Genomic DNA, 19,198 nt, shown 5'->3' with positions numbered 1-19,198 from the left:
CACCCCTAGGCTAAGAGTCCTGGGAAAAATCCCTGCCAAGCCTCATGAGGATGAGAACTTCCTGCTGCTTCCTAGGAAGACTCCCAAAGGCAAAGGTACCAGACTTAGTGTCTCAGCAACAGACTGGACTCCTCATGCCTGGCATACACAGGTACCAGATAAGGACAGCCCAGTACAGGAGACATCACCTCAACCAGTGAATGCCATTTGTCAACAATGGATTTAAGTTAGGGTCTGCTGGGTATATCCCCATCCACTTCCTGTCCTGACCCTAGACTTGGGCCCAGCCCCACCAGTCACCCCACTCCCACCTGGCAAACATGCGGAGGTCCTCAGGGTTCTGGGCTGCAGGCACACTGAGGATGGCCGCCCGCTCGTGCTCTGACAGGCTGGCTAGCAGGTTCTCTGTCATCCTCTTGTTCAGCGGGGAGTCTCCACTGGGGAGAAGCTCTGCACTGGAGTTGTCCATGCTGGGGCTAGTGAGCGTCATGTCGTCACTGCTGGCTGTGGGTGGGCATGGGTTAGGGAGCAGTCAGCCCCCCGAGGACACCCCTCTCACCCAATATGCATGAGAAGCAAGCCAGGTCCGCACACTGAGCCTGAAGCCCAAGGCCAAGCCTCAGCCTGGGGGGGCGCTACCCGCAAGGCCTTCCAGCCCCTCTTCTTCCCCAAGCCCAAGGACTTGGGGCTTGGCAATGGGCTACTGCCTTCGGGGCACACTATAGCCACAAGGCTCTTTCAAGACAAAACCATTGCCTGGCTGGGCGTGGCTCAGCAGCTGAGTGTCGATCGGGGTTCAATTCCTGGTCAGGGCACATGCCCGGGTTGCTGGCTCGATCCCTAGTCAGGGGCATGCAGAAAGCAGCCGATCAATCACTCTCATCATCAATGTTTCTCTCTCTCTCTCCCTCTCCTTTTGTCTCTCTGAAATCAATAAAGATACTTTTTTTAAAAAAAAAAGGAACCATGACAGTCACTGTCTCCTCATAGGCCCTGGGGCACAGAGGTTTCAATTGTCTTCCCAGTGATGGATGACATGGCAGGCTGGGAGTAGGCTGCTCCTGGCTTGAGTGAGCCTCTGCTCAAGAGTCCAAAGATACAGCCTTCTCAGAGCCACAGAGGTGCAGGGAAGCAACGGAGAGGGGTCTCCTGTCCTTTATGGGAGGCTGTCTGCATGAGGACCCAGCTGCCTACGTGAGAGGCAGCTGTGTGCCTGTGTGGCCATGTGAAGGTCCCTCAGTCATTCCCAGCAATGCCCTTATTGGATCTCCTGGCCACCACTCCCTGGTGTTCCCCAGGTGCTCCCACCTCCCCAACCAGATAGATGCCCTGGACAGGGATTCCTACTTGGGGAGCCAAAGCTGAGGGCATTGGGTGTGCTGAGGCTGCGGCCGCTGACCCTGGTAGTGAAGGGGACCTCGTCCTCACGCAGGCGGGGTTCGTCCTGGCTGGGCGAGGCCATCAGGCAAACGTAGGTGTGCAGCTGGACCAGGAGCCTGTGCTGCAGCATCCACACCACCATCTGAATGAGCTGGGTCTGCAGAAGAGGGAGTGTGAGGCCTGGAGCACTGGGAGAGGCTGGCCCCCCAAAAGCACCCTTTTCCCTTCCTGATAGGATTGGGGAGCCATGGCCTAAGACACGATCCCCACAAGTCACCCTGGAGATCAGAGTGGGTGCATGAATTAGTTCCAGGGGTGCTCAGTCAGGAAGGAGTTCTTAGCCACTCCCAGCTCTGAGCTGCCCCTCCGCTGCCCTCCTGTCTTCCCCAACCCACTGGTCCCTGCCACTCGAGTCCTACCACTACACAGAGCTGGGTCTGTGGGACCCCCTCCCTGTGACACTTCAGAAAGAAGCTGTGGGTAGCTGCCCTGAGAGCATGAAGTCCTCAGATCAACACAAAAGCCTGCCAGGGACAGGAACCATGCTGAGCTGTGCAGTCCCTAGGGCATGCATCCACTCCTCTCCCACAAGGCTAACACCTGACTAGGAGCAGTGAGGAGCCCTGTATGGCCAGAGCTCCAGCACAGGTGATCAGAAAAATGCTTGCAGATGATGTCCATGTTCTCAGAGACACATATCCGCGTGCTCATCTTTGGGGGTCCCCTCCTGGCTGACTGACCAGGCGTGGAAATAGGGGTGTACCACAGGCATGTAAAACCAAACAAAACTGAAAAGGACTATAAAATAAACTTGAAAATAAATTAATAAAACAGAGGCTCCAGAGCACTGAAGAGCATATTCCAGGCCTGAAGCAGGTGGGGTGAGAGGCAAGCAGCCTCACCCGGGACTGTACAAAACCAAATCCAGCTCCATCTGGGCCCCCTGATGAGACATGAGGCTGCCCCTCAGGCATGGCCTGAAAAATCCACCCACCTTCCAGACCATCAGGAAGTTTCTACTGGAGAGGGGAAAGAGTACAGATGCAAAATGTGTCTTTCTTTCAGCTGGCATGAGCTGGCACAGTTCCTGGAGACCAAAGGCTCCATGAAAGACGGCATTTAGAACTTGTCTCACTCAGCATCTAAATGAACTGAGTAACCAGGATCTCCTTCTCATTCACAATTTAACAAAGGAAAGGGCTTGCTTCTAAAAACTGGTTTTGCCTAACAGATCTGCTGCTTATTAAAGCAAATACTTTACTTTTGAAGACAAAGCCTCGAGAACACCCAGCCCCATTTCTGACACCTGTCCCATCTGGCCCTGCCCTGGGTCCCTGCCCAGAGCCCCAGGCATTCAGTGGAGGGGAAGATCCAGGCCACATCCAACCCTGCCATAGACATAGACAGAACTCATCCGTTCATTCCACACGCCTCACAACTCCTGGAGCCACCCACCCACCCCTCGCCTTGACCCAAATCCACTGGGGGGTCCTATCCCAGGCCTATCCTTGCCAGGTCCTCTTGGATGAGATTCTGGGTACCAGTGAGCCTAGACCCAGTGACCACCTGGACCAAAGGAGGGAGGGGCCTGGGCTCAGTGAAAACAAAACTATCTCTGCACCCTCCAAGACCCAGGCCCAGAAAGGGACACCAGGTGGCTCTGTCCTCCCACAAAAGATCAGCAGTCTCCTGACTGGGCACTCTCTTAATGTGGTTTTAACACTAACAACAACCCACTGCAGCCAGGGTGGGCTCCATGGGGGTAGGGGGGTGGGAGGGAGTTGTGATGGCCTAAGTGTTGAGTCACTGGTCAAGCATCTCCAGGTGGCCTGGCTGGGGAGCCAGCTTTTTGTTACCCTGGTAGGGCATGTACCACCTACATAGCAAGGCCCCTCCCAACCAAAGCTAAGGGTGCAGCAGTACTGAGGGCCCTTAGATCAGGAACCAACGCTGGGTGGGTGGTTCCTAGGCTCCCCCAGCTCCTGCGACTCACCTCTTGCACAGGGGGGGCGAGGGGGTTCCTAAATTCTGACAAGGAGACAGGCAAGGAGAACTTAGCAAGGACAGATGGCAGGTCATGAGACGGGAACTGGTGGGAGAACTGCTCGGCCAGTGGGGAGTACCTGGAGACAGGTGAGACAAGTGTGTCTGTGAGCTCAGCGAACTCCCCATCATGATTCACAGCACTCGTACCCTTGCCATGAGCCTGCGGTGGGCAGCAGGGAAGTGCAGCATGGTAGATAGGTCAGAATGGGTGCAACGAGGACAGAGCCCAGCTGCTTTCCCTCAAGGGGCAGCAGAAGCCATGAATGTGCACAGGCCACCCCACAGCCCCTCTAAGCTCCCAAATCAAGGCCAAGGCTCCTGACCTCCCATCAGGCACCCCATTCAGAGCTCACTGGCTGTAGACATGGCAAGCACAGGCCCTTCCTGGGGCTACAGGTGCAAGAGGAGCATAGGTCCAGGGAGGGCCACATGGTGCTGGACCAGGCCAGAATTAGAACCTGGGCACGGCAGAGGCCAGGCATCTGGTCCAAGTGAAGTCCTGGCTGACCTGGGGAGCACCACCGGGAAGGCCCTGCCAGCCAACCCCCCCTTCCCATTCAGGAGCCCTGGGCTTTGGTGGCCAAAGGTACTCACAGACACAGGCTGGCATTGGGGGAAAGCATGTAGACATTGTTCTCACACAGTGGGTAGATGATGATGGCCTTGCCCCAGTACACCAGGTGAGCTGCAAGCTGGAAAACCTGCAGGCAGAGGGGGCTGGCAGGACACAGCCTGGGGGCCTGATCTTTGGGGCTTCTTTCCTGACTACCCAACCTCCCCCAGGTGCACAGCAAGCACACATAGCGTTTCCTGTGCTCAGAGCTACATGCCGTTTTATCACTGGTCCCTGTGCAGTTTGAGACTGTCATTTCCCATCCTGGCTGGCACTGAGGAAAGGTCCCAGAAGCACAGGGACACTTAAGACACCCAGGATCACAGGGTAAGTTCAGCCGAGTAAGAGGCTTGGCCGGACATCCTGGCAGAGGCTGGCTCCCCACCCTCACCAGAACTCCAGCGTGGGGATGGGTTTCCACGTGACAATGGATGTGGGGTCACTGGACAAGCCCTCTACCCTATGCACTCATCCCTGTGTCCCCTAGCATCCTGCAGAACATCCCACTGCCCTGCTCTCCTGGACTCTTGGACATCAGGATGGGCCACAAACAGAACAAGATGCCAGAAATCCCTTCCAGACTCCCAAGCAGAGGCCAGGTCTGAGAACATGGCACTGCCTCACTTCATGGAAAGAAAGACACTGGGCATTTCTGATTCTGTGTCACCCTAGGTAAGCACTGTCCCACGTGGGCCTGCTGCCCCTCTTTACCATCACTGAGTGTCTCTGAGGGGGTGAGTCAACTCTATCTACATGCAACACCTGCTACACTGCCAAGGACACCTCTACTTTATTTCAGCACACGGGACCTCCAGTGGCACCACCAACTTGAACACAATAGGAATTTCAGTTCCATCACTGACCCTCTTCTCTCTCATCCCAAGCCCCACTGCCATTTACTCTAAACCAAGGATACGCCCACTTTCCTCCATCTCTGCCACCATCCCTACCCAGTGGTCTCCACCTCCCGCCTCTCCTGCAGTCAGAGCACCATTCAAGTCTAACATCACTACCACATGGCTCAAGTCAAGGTGCTGGCAGAGCAGCTCTCTCTAGGCTCTCAGGAAGAATGTTCTTTGCCTCTGCTAGCTGCAGTGTTCCTTGGTGAGTGGCCACATCATGGTCACATCACTACCTCCTCTTCTATAGTTACATTTCCCTCTGCCTCCCTCTTACAAGGGCCCCTGTGATGATACTGGGCCCACACAGATAATACAGGACCATTGCCCCATCTCAAGATCCTTAATCACACCTGCAAAGTCCCATACAAGGTCACATTCACAAGTCCTGGAGATTAGAAGGTGGAGGTCTGTGGGCATTTTTCAGCCAATCACAAGTAATGTAGTGTGATCCTAATTTTGTTAGTCAAAGATGTGTTAACCTATGAAAAAAACCTGGAGAAATCTAGAGTGGTTATGTCTGGGATATGGAACTGTGGGGACTTTCTCTTTTTGTGTCTATAATTTGTGTGTTATTTTGAACTTTTGTAAGAAAGAACATATTAATTTTATCATGACCAAAAGAATCCCACTTACTTGTAGATGAGTGATTTAAAATCATCTGGCAACATTCACACCTGATGCTGACATGGGATCTCCACTGGGCCATGTACCATAGGAAGCTGGAGTCCCAGAGGTTGGTGAGCTCCACTACCAGGGCTGGGCCTCAGGGAGCTTCCATACAACCACATCAGCAGTGGTTATGCAAGGAAACAACAGTCTGTCCCCACCGCAAGGCCAGGGCAGGGGAAGCAAAGGAGACATCATCAAAGCTTTGTCTTTGTCCAAAGAGACTGACAGCAAGGGTGAGGCACGGTGTCCAGACAGACTCCATTGGCAGCCTCAGTGGACAGTAAAGGTCAGCATCTTTCAAAGCCTGAAATGGGAGCTGCAAAGAACCACAGATATCTGCCACTTAGCCAGTACTGGTCAGAAACCAAGCTCTGCAGTGCATACAGAACAGTGAGCACATTTAAGGTTCTGTGTTTCATGGATGCTATGAAGGCAAGCAGGACATGGTCCTCACTAGAGCCCATATGAAACACCAAGGCAGAATCCAATACCACTCTCACAGGGGCCAACTAAGATCATAAGGTACAGACGATGGAAGGCCTTATTCTGGATGACAAAATCCAAATGACTGCTTTGGGGAAAAAAGCCCGAGAGTCAGGTGTTGGACAAACTTCACTGACACCTCTCCGGGGCCCAGGTGGGCCAGCCTCTTGTCTGTGCTCCTCCTCAGCTCAGCCTGAGAAAACTGCCGCCCATTGGCCTTTGCAAGAACTACACGTCCCTGGGACAGGCCCTGCTGCCCTCTGGTGGCCACACGGTGCTCAATGTCACGGGGACCAGAGGAGCCCCTGCCCTTGGCATGCAACTTCTATCGGGGCTTTTCCTTGGAAGCCCCCTGACAACCCCTGCCCAGGCTCCAACCAGATCCACAGCCAGGACTGAGGGATCCTCCATTCAATCAGAAAGGACAGCCCACAAACACATGGTTCAGCCAGAGGGTGGCACCTCGCACAGAACACACACTCACCCCCATACAGGGTAGTGGTCAAGCCATGAGGTTAGGTCCTGGCTCTGCACACGAGCAGGTGCACATTGTGTCCTGCTCTCACTTCCCCTACTTTGAGGATGCGGTACTGCTTCCTCATGTGGCCACACACTGTGTGCCTCTGCTTCAGCCCTGCAAGCCACCCTTCCCTGGCATCCCATCTTCCTAGCACCAGAGGGTCTCACTCTCTGCTGCAGCCTCACCACCCCAAAGAAGGAGGAAGTCAGCCCTGCAGCTAGTTCACAAGCCAGCCCTGAATCCAAGCTTGACTCGGATTCCAGAACCTCTAGCCAATCTCGGAGCCACCTGTCACCAGCTCCTTCTGGACAGAGGCAGCCCGCCTTCCTGACACCCAGCACCTCCCACCTTCACCCGAGGGTCACCTGCTTTGCTGTACCCAGCCCCTGCTCCCACCCATCCTTCCCTATCCAGGGTGTCTCCCCAAGGACCCCAGAGCAATACCTGCAGCAAGGCCAGGTCTGCATCCTGGGCCAGCTGCTGCAGGTTCTTCACGGCAGACGTGGTCTTGATCACACGCACCAGGGCTGGGGAGCAGTCAAGGGGGAGCTCACCCAGCAGGGACTTCTCGTCACTGAGCAGCAGCAGGGCATGGTACGGGCTGTGGAGCAGAGTCAGGTCAGGACATGTGAGACACAGGTGTCCTGCACCAGGTGTGCACCTGGGACATAAAGGTGCAGCTGGGGCCCACAGGCACTGAACCTCAGAGAAGAAAGACCACAGGAGGAATTAGAGACAAGGGGAATATATGTCCAGGGGCGTTTAAACATCTGCAAGCATTACCATCACTCTCAGAAAGAAAATTAAAACAAAACTAAGGAAGGTCTGCCCAGGCGGTGTGGCTCAGTTGGTTGAATGTCGTCCCATGCACCAAAAAGCAGCTGGTTTGATTCTCAGTCAGGACACATGCCCTGAGTGCAGGCTCAATCCCCAGTGAGGGGCATGCTAGAGGGGGACAATAGACGTTTCTCACATCAGTGTTTCTCTCTCTCCCTCTCCCTTCCTCTCTCTGTAAAATCAATAAAAACATACTTTTTTTAAAAACTGAGGAAATGACGACCAGACTCCACCTCCCACCTCTGGGATTACACTGCAAATGTTTGTTGATTGAAAAAATAAATGAATCTTTCCTAAGGAAATGAGTCCCAAATAAGGGAAAAGTAAAATTGCTGCTGAGACTATGAATAGAACCACATAAAAATACGCTCAGCAAGGAAGCCAGGAGGAAAGACATTGACTTGGAGAACAGACTGGGGGGTGGGGAAGAGAGAATGAGGCAGTGCTTTTCTTTCATCTTCGAATTTTCTGTAATGTGCCCAGATTTCTTTTTTTAGTTAAAAAATATTTAAGGAAACTGGGGACTTGGTTGGGGGCTGGGGCAGGAGGAGATTTGGCTCAGTTCTTTCCTTGCAGGAAATCAGTTAAATTAAGAAACAGAGATCTGCAAGTTCAGATTCAAATGCAAGAGGAATGGGTGAGCAACACCATGACAACATCCCTCCAGTGGTAAGTCATTTCCCCAGGATGCTTGACCCCACAGTACCCAGGCAGTGCCCAGAGAGGCCAGGGAAAACCTGGGGCTGGTCATTTCTATACAAAACCAGACACAAACATGTGTTTTTACTTCTATAAACATGAGAGCCTTATCTGCCAATTTCTGTGGCAGGAAGAGGAAAAGAATTTTTGGAACAAAGTAACTGGTGAAACCTCACGCAGAAGAGAAGGGACCCTGCAGGGAGTTTGCATGGGGCCAGCACTCACCGAATGGCCTTCAGGCTCCGCTCGATAGCTTCAGGGGGGATGAGGCTTGCAGCAGCATAGTGGATCTTGTGGGGCAGACAGAAGCTCACCTCCAGCCAGCTGTTGATATGCAGCCGCACCACACCAGACGTACACAAGCTGCAGACAACAGGCTTCATTACTGCCGGTGCCATCACCCATTCACACAGTAAATTCTACACAGGCACACAGATCACACAAAACCCCACCCGAGGGTACTTCTTCCCAGTACACTGCTCCTGCTGGTCAGAGGAAACTACAAGTTAAGACCCCGAGGGCAAGAAAGCATCTTTCCAGACCTCAGTATGTTAAAGAGGAGAAAATATTTTTGGAAGACACACACAAATTGTATTTCAGGCTAGCCCTGGACTCTCTAGTCCAACCAGAGTGTGAGGGCTCAAGGGAAGCCTCTTTTATCTCTCTCACAGAGGCACAATGCACCAGGGGTGTTCTAATGCCTCTTCCTGCACACCTGATGAAGGCCCCACCTGATGAAGGTGGGCAGTCAGGCAGGACAGGGCCTGTCTCCCAAAAGGAGCAGTGGGCAGCAGAGGAAGGGTGGGGGATGCCAAGTCCCACAGGACGTCCTCTCAGGGAGCACACAGCACCCAACTCCCTGCAGATGCCAGCAGTGCCCTAGGTGCACCACCGCAACTGTCGAAACCAGCCTCAGTGAAGGCAATTTGGTTTGCTCAGACCAAACACGGCAACTCTGTCCCTGACTCACTTCTCTCACAATGCACCTCAAACCATTAGCAAATCCTGTCTGCACCACCTGCAGGGACCTGCAAAGTCCAGCCCTCAGCACTGGCCCCCTCTATCTGCCCTCCGCCATAGACCCCATGGCTTCCACTCTGGCAGTCCCAGCCGAGATCCCAAAATGCCAGCAGCCCCGCGTGACCTGCCTACTTTTCTCTGACCTTGTTTTCTACCCCATGTAAGTCTAGCTACATCAGCCACCCTGCTGTTGTCAGGGCCTTTGTACTGCCCTTGACTACAAGTCTCCCTCCAGGTGCCCCGGAGCTCCTTCCCTCCTTCAGGTTTCAACTGAAGTGCCACTTTCTCAGTGAGGTGAACCCTGACACGAGCCGCAGCCCCACAAGCAATCCAAGTGCTGTTCACATGCCTTGGGCACTTGACCACAGGACACACCTACCTGTCTGCTGGTTAATGCTGTTTCCTCTACCAGAATTCAGTCATGAGGCGGGGCCCTGTGTTTTGTTCACTGCTCACAGCACAGTTGGTTCAATGTGCAACACTTGGGGGGAACTGAGAAGCATCTCATAAATGGAAGAAGGAAAGGGGCCTAAGGAATGTGCTTGCTACTCTGGTGGATTATCACTCAGGAAGCCCTTGCCCAGAGAAGAGGCTCCTGGCGGTTCCATGTGGCTCCTTACTCCCTGCACTGGGGAGCCACATACAAAGGGGTTGTTTCCAGCAGGAGCTTCTGAAACTCCCCAACAGGGAAGCCAGCCTGCCCTCACCCCCACAGCCTGGCTGCTCAGCCCCTGTGCTAAATACTGACAGCACTTGGTATTGGACACTAAGGAGAAGCCACTGCCTGAGCGAAGTACCATGGCTGACCCTTGCTGTCCCCCTGCAGGTAGATGAGAGGGGGACCTGTGCCCACTGTGAAGGCGTTGCCTGCCCTGACACAGCTAGGTTAAGTGGTGCTCTTTCCATCCCATCCCAACCCTGAAATACTATTCCCAGTTGGCCAGATGGGCCAAGACACCCACATCCAGCCAGGTATGGGGCCGGCCAATGGCTTGGGGAGGCTTGGTGGGAGCCGCTGCTTCACCCAGGTCCCAGACCTCTCTTGGGGGCATATGAGTGCATGAAGCTGGGAAGCAGCCCTATGGCCTTCACTCCCCACACCCACAGGCTGTTCTTACAGTCTCTCCCTTGAAGCCTCAAGCAGCAGACCAACAACCCCAAGCTTCTCCCCACAGGTCCACCAGAGGTCAGCAGTTTCAAAAGCAAAAATGAGTCTTTATTCTCTCAAGCAGGGAATGGGTAATGGGGAGAGAAAACAGTGGGAAGAACACAAAGCACATCTATCACCTTAACCACCCCTAGGATTTCTGCCAACACCAACCATTTGCTCACTGCAAACTGCCCCACAACTCCCAAACACCCTCTGCCTGCCCTGCCTCGAAGGCACTACGAACACCCATGATCTCCCAGGATCTCAGTACCACCAAGGAGTACCTCTGGCTGCAGGTGCTGGGAGGCTGCAGGCTGTGGATGAGTCTGGAAGGTGATGGTTTGATTGCTGCTGGTGCCATAGCCCTACAGGGTGAAACCTAATGAACAAGTCTGATGAGTGTCATGATTTGGGGAAGAGACGCGGGGTCTTTCCCCAAGGTCCCAGAGGAAGACCCCTCTCTTGGCTTCTTTCAGAACTGAGTGCTAAGCAAGGACATCTGAGCAGATGAAGGCTCCCATAGTCTTGCCCTTCCTTGGCTGAAGGTCTCTGCTGGCTGGACAGCAAACCCTGAGAACAGCCCAGCCTCTAAAGGAATCAAAGGTCACACTGTGACAGAGTTGCCCAGGGGACTGAGGTTAGTGGCTTCACTTGATTAAGTGAGCAATATCCATGCTCTCAGAAGCCACACACAAGAGACGAACGAGGGAAACTAGGGGCTGTGGGAGAATGAAATTCCAGGCTCACATAGCCAATGACATAGACAATAGTGTGGTGAAGGCCTGGGGTGGGGCAGGGGCTAGGAGGAAGGTGATAAAGCGGGTGGGAATCGGGGGACATCAATAAACTTTTTTTTTTTTTTAAACACTGTCAACAGTAAAATAAAATAAAATTTTAAAAAAGAAAGAAAAAGAAGTGACCAGGCTCCTCTGTTTCACTTTTTTTAACTTTTTTATTTTTAGAGAGAGAGGAAAGGAGAGGGGAAGAGAGACAGACAGACATCGACACCGAGAGCAAAACATTGATTGAGCTGCCTCCTGCACACTCCCTATCAGGGATCAAGCCTGCAACCTGGGCATGTGCCCTGACTGGAAATCAAACCAGCAACCTTTCCGTGCATGGGACGACACCCAACCGAGCCACACTGTCCAGGGACTCTGTTTCACTTTATACCAGAAAGACTGGTCGACTGAAAATAAAGATCTTTCTAATTCTGAGTTGTCCTCTATAGCAGGGACTCTGTTTCACTTTATACCAGAAAGACTGGTCGACTGAAAATAAAGATCTTTCTAATTCTGAGTTGTCCTCTATAGCATATGGCTCAGAGTAGCTATTCGAACGCCACAGAATCAGAATTAAACAAAGATTCCTATCCTTTTGAAAGCAGCTGGTTTGGCCAGCCGGCATGGCTCAGCGGTTGAGCATCGACCTATGATCCAGGAGATCCCAGTTCGATTCCCAGTCAGGGCACATGCCTGGGTTGTGAGCTAGATCCCCAGTGGGAAGCATGCAGGAGGCAATGGATCAATGACTCTCTCATCATTGATGTTTCTCTCTCCCTCTCCCTTCCTCTCTCTGAAATCAATAAAGATATATTTAAAAAAAGAAAAAGTTTATCTTTATTGTTGAAAGTATTACAGATGTACCCTTTTTTTTCTCCCCATTGATCCCCTCCAACCTGCATGTGCCCCATCCCCACAGCTGGTTTTGATCCACCCAGGTGCCCAGCAATGGTGCAAGTTGCTAACAACTGACATGTGCTGAGGTTCCGAGCACTGGTTCAGGCCCCTGGGGTAAAACTTATAGCCTTATACCTGGGGGATTCCCGACTCAGTGGTGTCGGGAAAGCAAAGTGTATGGAACATAAGAAGCTGAAGAGAGCTGTAGGCAAAGGGACAAGTAGAGGAGGGTGCAGGGGTGTGCATGGGGGGGGGGGTGTTTGGGGCTTGGGACCGGCCTCATGGAGAGACAACAGCAAGTGCTGGATTTAGGTTTGAGGGAAATTAATTAGGCCCATATAGCAACTCCACATGTCAGCCATCCCCAGAGCCCTCGCCATACCATCTGGTGTACAGTGGCATGAGGTTCTCTTCTCAGGAAGGGATTGGGGAGAACACCCACGTTGATTTCCTGGTTTCCATGTGGATGTTTCTCCACTTTTCCAAGCATTTTCTCACCTGTCAGCAACCTCCTCCCCTGGAACACTTTGCACCGACACTGGTGCCTCCTTACAAACAGTGTGAAGATCCTGAATGCCACCCCCAGCAGCATCCTAGAGGGCCTACCACAGACCTTAGAATCCCTAGAAAACCTTGGAACAAGTCAGGAGGAGGGAGAAAATGCCTCAAACTCCCAGAGAAGCCCTGTAAACACCCCATGTCCAGAGGTGAGCTAGGAATTGCACTGAAATCTGTCAAGAGGAGGAAGAGAAAGGTTTGTGCCTGTTTGTAAAGTACAGTTTTGTTTTTTGTTTTGTTTTTCTTGTCAAGTACTTTTAAGACATGACTAGCAGAATAGGGCTTTGGGCCCTAAAACATTACTAAGCTTGTACTTCTTTTTGTAGGGCAGCTAATGGTTTGATCTGGAAACACTGTAGGAAAAACACTGCCTCCATGTGAAGCTTATCCAGCCCCTCACACAGCTGTGGGCCAGAAGGGAGAGCCAAGCCCTGTCTGCGACAAGAGATACACGCATGCTCCCGCTAGAGCCCCAGTCCTGAAGTGATGACTGTGCATGAGGCTCCACACCGACCTAAATTATGCTCTTATCTTTCACACCCCAGACAGAAATGTGTACAAGCTTATTCCACTACCCTCAGATCTTGGCATCTGAGAAAGAATTTCAGTTCCTAACTTTGGGCTAATAACTGAAACATGCTTTGGTCACCTGTCTTCCTGCCCTAGGCCACAGACCTTCAAAGCCAGCCCTGTACCCTCTGGTCCCTTTGGTCTCATGCAGCCAGGATTCCTACTACACACAGTGGCACACTGAACCCAATCCAAGAGGTCTGGGTGGGCTCTAAAAGGCCCACCTTGAGATTTCAATTGAAAGTTTATATGTAGGTATACTTTATGGAAATAGAGACTAAAACTCCCAAGATATTCGTGGAGGTGTGGGCCCATATCTGCTCTGGACAGGCAGCAATGTGAGGCAGTGAGGAGCAGGCATAGAGTCCCCAGCACACCTAATACCACCTGCCCAGCCAGGCCCTGGACTGTCTCCCAGGCCCCACCAAAATCCCTGTTAACTATGGAGAACCAGTCGACAAATACTTCTTCAAGCCCCACGGAATCCACATTGACGTGACTCCTATTTATTCCTCCTTTCAACCACTAACGGACGAGCTGTGCTTCTCCACATGCTGAGCACAAGTGAAGGGATGTCCGAGACCCCATGGGAGACACAAGCTGACCGTCATGCAAATGAGTGGGATGCTGTCACTGAGGTTGCCAAATTCTACAAGGAGACACAGGTGCTAGAACAGTTAGGGGGCCTCCGGAGAGACTCACACTGCTGGCCTACATTCACAGACACTTAGGTCCCAGTCAACTCAGCCATACCCACAACCCTGGATTTTAATTAAAACATCAAACCCAGAAAAATTCCTTTGAAAAGTCCCACCCCAATCTCCACCACTAAGTCTCATAGCTTCCTGCCTCATTTCTGCTCTGAGAAAACCTTTCCAAGAGATCTGTCAGGAAGTTGCCAGCCATCTGTGTTCTATGCTGCCTGATCAGTAATGGAAACTCAGTCTCCCTTTCTTAGCTCCAAGGTGCAGTCCATCCTGCAGATGCGGTGGCAGGCCAGGCCCTCAAGGCCAACATGGACCTGGTAGGACATGGTCAGAGGGAAGGCCACAGGCCACAAGCCACAGGCCACAGGCCAGGGAGGCTCCTGGGTGGTCGCAGAGCCATTGCTGTTGCCAGGTTGGGACAGATACAGGGGTGGACACAACTGCCCCTGCCTTCCCTAGGGTCAGTCCCAAAACCAGGACTGGTCAGGGTGGGGACCAGGAAGTGGGTGGGCTGGGGGTTCAGCTAGAGGAAATTTGATCCTGGGCACTAACACAACAGAATGCCTGGGTTAGAGGATGGAAGCTAAATGCTGGACAGTAGATTCTGGGAGCTGTTTTTGCCTAAAACCAATTCCTGTCCTTCTTCAAACAGATGCCCACTAGGGGGCACTGGCTGACTCAGGCTCTGAGCTGCAGCAGGCCCTCAGACATACAATCCAGGATCTCATCCCTCCAGCTTGCCAGTGCAGTTCACACTTAAGATATCAGTCCATTCTTCCTTTACGAATATAAAGTCTGTTTCTAGTTTTCTTTTTATTTTAATTCCAGGTTAGACTGAATTTTGCTGTTGTCTAATCCTAGTTGAGACTGCTTCTTGGCCTTTTGGCTAAGATAAAGTGTAATCCTAGTTGAGGCATGCAAATTCCTAAAGTAAGGCAACAGCAGTTTCCAAGGGAGAGATTTTTTTTTTATGGTTTTTAAAATTTGATTTTCGAGAGAGAGGAAGGGAGAGGGAGAGAGAGAAACATTGGTAAGAGAGAAATATTGATCGGCTGCATGGGACAACGCTCAACCAACTGAGCCACATCGGCCAGGCCCAAAAAAGGGATTTCTGATACCAGTTAATTCAAGACCAGAGGGAACAATTCTTTTAACACAGAGATGACTTCAATGTGATCATGTGGGTCAGAATGCAGGACCAAAGAGCCCATTCTGGGTCAAGTTCTCACTAAGCAAGGTCTGTTTCAGGCTGCCCTGATGTTCTCGTAACACCCAGAAGCCACACCCAGAGGTCACCAAAATAAAGACAAAGGAAACATAAGCTGCCTTACAAAGGGCAACTCTCTCCCTCCTTTATAAAGGCATCTACATCCCCCAACAAAAAAACAAACCAGAGATCTGAGCAGAGAGCTAAAAGAAAAGAAAAGAAGGATGGCTTAAACATGTGAAGACATGTATAAGCTGCACTGAAATACCATGCTGATACTGGTTAAAACCAAAAAGCTCACCAAAACCCTGTGTTGACAGGGAAATACATTTTACCTATTCAGCCTAGCAATTTCACTTTTAGGAATTTATGTTATGGATATATGGGTACACATGCAAAATAACACGTGAATATGATTGAGCAGCATGTCTTACAGCAGCAGAAGGTGAAACCAATTAAATGTCCAAGGAAGGGGGCTGGCTACTACGCAGCAAAAAAAAGATAAGTTATACTGTTAAATTGAGAAGGGAACAGGCTAACTGGATGCACAGCGTGCTACCACTATGTAAAAGGGAGAAAGTGGGTCAGTATTTGACTGTATGCACCTTAAAGCCATCTGTGAGGAAGGATACATGACATGTGGCTGCCTGCTGAAATGCATCCTGCCCCCAGGATGAGAACCCACCTGGTGGGAGTGCAGCAGGAGAGAAACTAAACACTCTAGTTTTCAGACTTGATGAATATGTGACGTTTTCAAAAAATCAAGTTTAAAAAAAAAGAACAAAAATTATCAAAATGTTCAGTGATTGCCCGGCTGGTGTTGCTCAGTGGTTGAGTGTCGACCCATGAACCAAGAGGTCACAGGTTTGATTCCAGGTCAGGGCACATGCCCAGGTTATGCCCCTCCAGTGGAGGGCATGCAGGAGGCAGCCAATCACTGATGTTTCTCGCTCATCATTGATGTTTCTATCTCTTTCCCTCTCCCTTTCTCTGTCTCTAAATAGCAATAAAAACATTTTTTTAAATGTTCATAGTGATTATCACTGGGTATGAAGTTATAGATGACTTTTACTTCCTTTATACTTTTCTGTATTTCCTAAATATCTATAATGTTAGTAAAATCAGAAAAAATTAACATGAAAGAGGGAAAGGATCCTGGACAAACCACTGTCTCTGGGCTTAGATGGTACATTGTGTCACTGGCCACAGTTCTTAGGTAGGACCATCTCCAGTGGGGAGAAGAGTCCACTGGAATGCAGTGGAGCCTGGGAAGGCCAGGAAGGAGCACTGAGCTGCATGCACTTGCGAAGGAGAATGTGGAAAAGTCAGAGAATGAGGGAGGAAGAGAGGCAGAGAGAGGCGATGGAAATGGAAGGCACTGAAGGAGCCTGCGCCTATATGCTGTCTGCCTCGTGCGAGGTGGTACCCTGTGAACCAACCAACGGGCCAGGTGCAGGGCAGGAAAGGCAAAACTGCCAGGTGGGCTGTGACTTGGGCACCAGCCCCCACCAAGCCCCCATCCCCCACTGCAGACCCAGGGCCAGAGCCACAAGGACACCCTTTAAAAAGAAAATAAGTTCTTTGCTTGTCCACGTTTAAGAGAGTAGGTGCTGAGCCACAAATATAATCAGAATAACTGTGAGGTTTCCACTGTGTCTCCAACACCTGCTGAACTCACTAGTGTCCCAAATCCCAAGTCCCCCAGGGCAGGGAGGAACATGGCCAACCCCAGCTCCATCCTCTGAGCCTGTTTCCTCATGTGTGAAATGGTGACAGTGACACCCACCTAATGAAGGTGGACCCAGAACTTGGCATTGTGTCAAGCTCAGTAAAATCACCTTGCACTTGAGGACTCAAAAGCACCTTCAGGCTCTCATGCAAAACTTCAGGTTCATTTTCTGGCTTAAGAGAAATCTGGAGGTGACTGTTCCAACCGGGCACACACCAAAGGGGGTTGGCACTTCCTGCCCTCTCTCATCCCCATTTCAGTGGCACAACAGAAGAACAGCACCCAGCAGAGGGAGTCCCATCTTCAGACACTGCTCAGGCAATAAGGCCCACGGGAAGGAAGCACAGGGAGCATGTGCTGCTCACCACTCTTACCTGTCATAAGCTTCCTTGAGGTCCCTGGCGAGCTTGCACTTGGGCAGGATGTGATGGAACGGGGACTGAGGACCATCATTTGCTGTAAGAATTGTGACACAGAAGGATTTAGAATCTCCAAAGCAAGGAAACACAAGCTGAAATAGAAAATAACTTTAAAAACAAGTTTAACTTAAAGGATTTTAAGTAACATTAAACCAAACATCAGGATATTCACAACTGCTTTTTTTTAAAATAGTTTATTGATTTTTGGAGAGAGAGGGAGGGAGAGAGAGAGAGAGAATCATCAATGTGAGAGTGCAACATCAATTGGCTGCCTCCTGCACTCCCTCTACCAGGGATTGAGCCCGCAACCTTTTAATGCACAAGAAGATACCCAACCAACCGAGACACACTGGCCAGCACTCACAACTGCTTCTAATAAAATTTTTGCATCCAGTTGAATTAAAATTATACTTAGGCTGATTTGTTCAACTGTCTTTATATGAATATTTGTATTTAAACTTCAGCACTGGCCCCACCTGATCCTGTAGTCACAGACATCACAGGAACAAACCATTTTACTGGCTGCTCCTGAAGACTACCTCAGACCACCAGAGCCATCTTCTGCCTCAGTGATCATGTAATTCCATGCCCCATCCCACTCTTTCCCCTATGTTTATGTAATTTATTTTTATGACTGAAAGTCTTTTCCATTAATCCTTTCTCATAAATGTCTAACAAAAATATACATACTAAATTGAATTTTTTTTAATTCCTATGATAAAGTCTAAAGAAAATGTTTTAAAAAATAAAACTTCATTGTTAAACATGAAAAGTAAATTTTTACTGAAAATGCACCTGAGTGGGAGAGTTCATGCATGGTGATCACTACTTTCATTTATTGCTAAAATTAGACTGGGTTCACCTTCAAATGTGCTCCTGGTTTTCTCTTGTTAGAGGTGCTGACCTGAGAAGATGGAGGTGGAGGTTTGTTACAGGGAGGTGTCTCTCTGCACTTTGAAATGTTGACAGTATGCAAAAAAAACACATAATAATGTATCTATCAGCACAAATTATTTTCAATAACTTTTTAGTTGATAACTCCAATCATAGGTCCTCCTTCAATTTAGCTGAAAGCAAAAAACTAGAAAGCATCCACCCTGCCAGCTCAATATTCCCACTGTCCCCTTCCACATGTCTTCTAACCCCAGGTCCTACAGCACCAGGGCCAGCAGGGCTAAGAAATCAATTTATTTATTTATTTATTTTATTTTATTTTTTAAAAGGGAGGTTGAGCCTGGCGGGGCGTAAGCTCAGCAGTTGAGCATCGACCTAGAATCCAGGTGATCGGAGTTCGATTCCCCGTCAGGGTACATGCCCGGGTTGCGGGCTAGGCAGCCAATCAATGACTCTCTCATCATTAATGTTTCTATCTCTCTCTCCCCCTCTCCTTTCCTCTCTCTGAAATCAATAAAGATAAATAAATAAACAAATAAATGGGAGGTTGATGCAAGACAAGCTATTTTTATTATGATGATGTCTTTTTTTCTTTTTCTTTTTTTATCTTTATTTATTTCAGAGAGAGGAAGGGAGAGGGAGAGAGAGAGAAAGAAACATCAATGATGCCCCGCCGGGCGTGGCTCAGCGGTTGAGTGTCGACCTGGGATCCAGGAGATCCCGGTTTGATTCCCAGTCAGGGCAAGCGCCTGGGTTGCGGGCCTGATCCCCAGTTGGGGGCATGCAGGAGGCAGCTGAACAATGACTCTCTCATCATTGATGTTTCTATCTCTCTCTCCCTCTCCTTTCCTCTCTCTGGAATCAATAAAGATATATTTTTAAAAAAGAGAGAAACAACATCAACGATAAGAGAGTCACTGACTGGCTGCCTCCTGCATGCCCCTCACTGGGGATCGTGCCACAACCGGGGCATGTGCCATGACCGGGAATGGAACCTCAATCTCCTGGATCATAGGTGGATGCTCAACCACTGAGCCACGCTAGCAGGGCTAAGAAATCAATTTTAACACATCAGTTCAGGAAAGGGGGTCTATGGCTATGCCCCTGAGGAGTCCT

At 50.5% G+C, this 19,198-nt stretch overlaps 1 protein-coding gene across 1 annotated transcript in view; it reads right to left on the bottom strand.

Moving 5' to 3' along the window:
- Positions 1 to 19,198, bottom strand: part of NPRL3 (NPR3 like, GATOR1 complex subunit) — a 45,962-nt gene that overhangs the window by 1,530 nt on the left and 25,234 nt on the right. The window contains exons 6-12 of the mRNA XM_016216233.2: positions 17,144 to 17,225; positions 8,375 to 8,512; positions 7,058 to 7,214; positions 4,021 to 4,127; positions 3,374 to 3,503; positions 1,348 to 1,537; positions 312 to 504 (exon numbers count right to left, since the gene is read on the bottom strand). Of these exons, the coding sequence (XP_016071719.1) occupies positions 312 to 504; positions 1,348 to 1,537; positions 3,374 to 3,503; positions 4,021 to 4,127; positions 7,058 to 7,214; positions 8,375 to 8,512; positions 17,144 to 17,225 (997 nt within the window). The remainder of the gene's footprint in view (positions 1 to 311; positions 505 to 1,347; positions 1,538 to 3,373; positions 3,504 to 4,020; positions 4,128 to 7,057; positions 7,215 to 8,374; positions 8,513 to 17,143; positions 17,226 to 19,198) is intronic.

Source organism: Miniopterus natalensis, chromosome 3 (genome assembly GCF_054644295.1).
Source record: "Miniopterus natalensis isolate mMinNat1 chromosome 3, mMinNat1.hap1, whole genome shotgun sequence".
NCBI lineage: Eukaryota > Metazoa > Chordata > Mammalia > Chiroptera > Miniopteridae > Miniopterus > Miniopterus natalensis.
The sequence above is the reverse complement of the archived record's forward strand: the minus strand, read 5'-3'. Positions and strand labels throughout refer to the sequence as shown.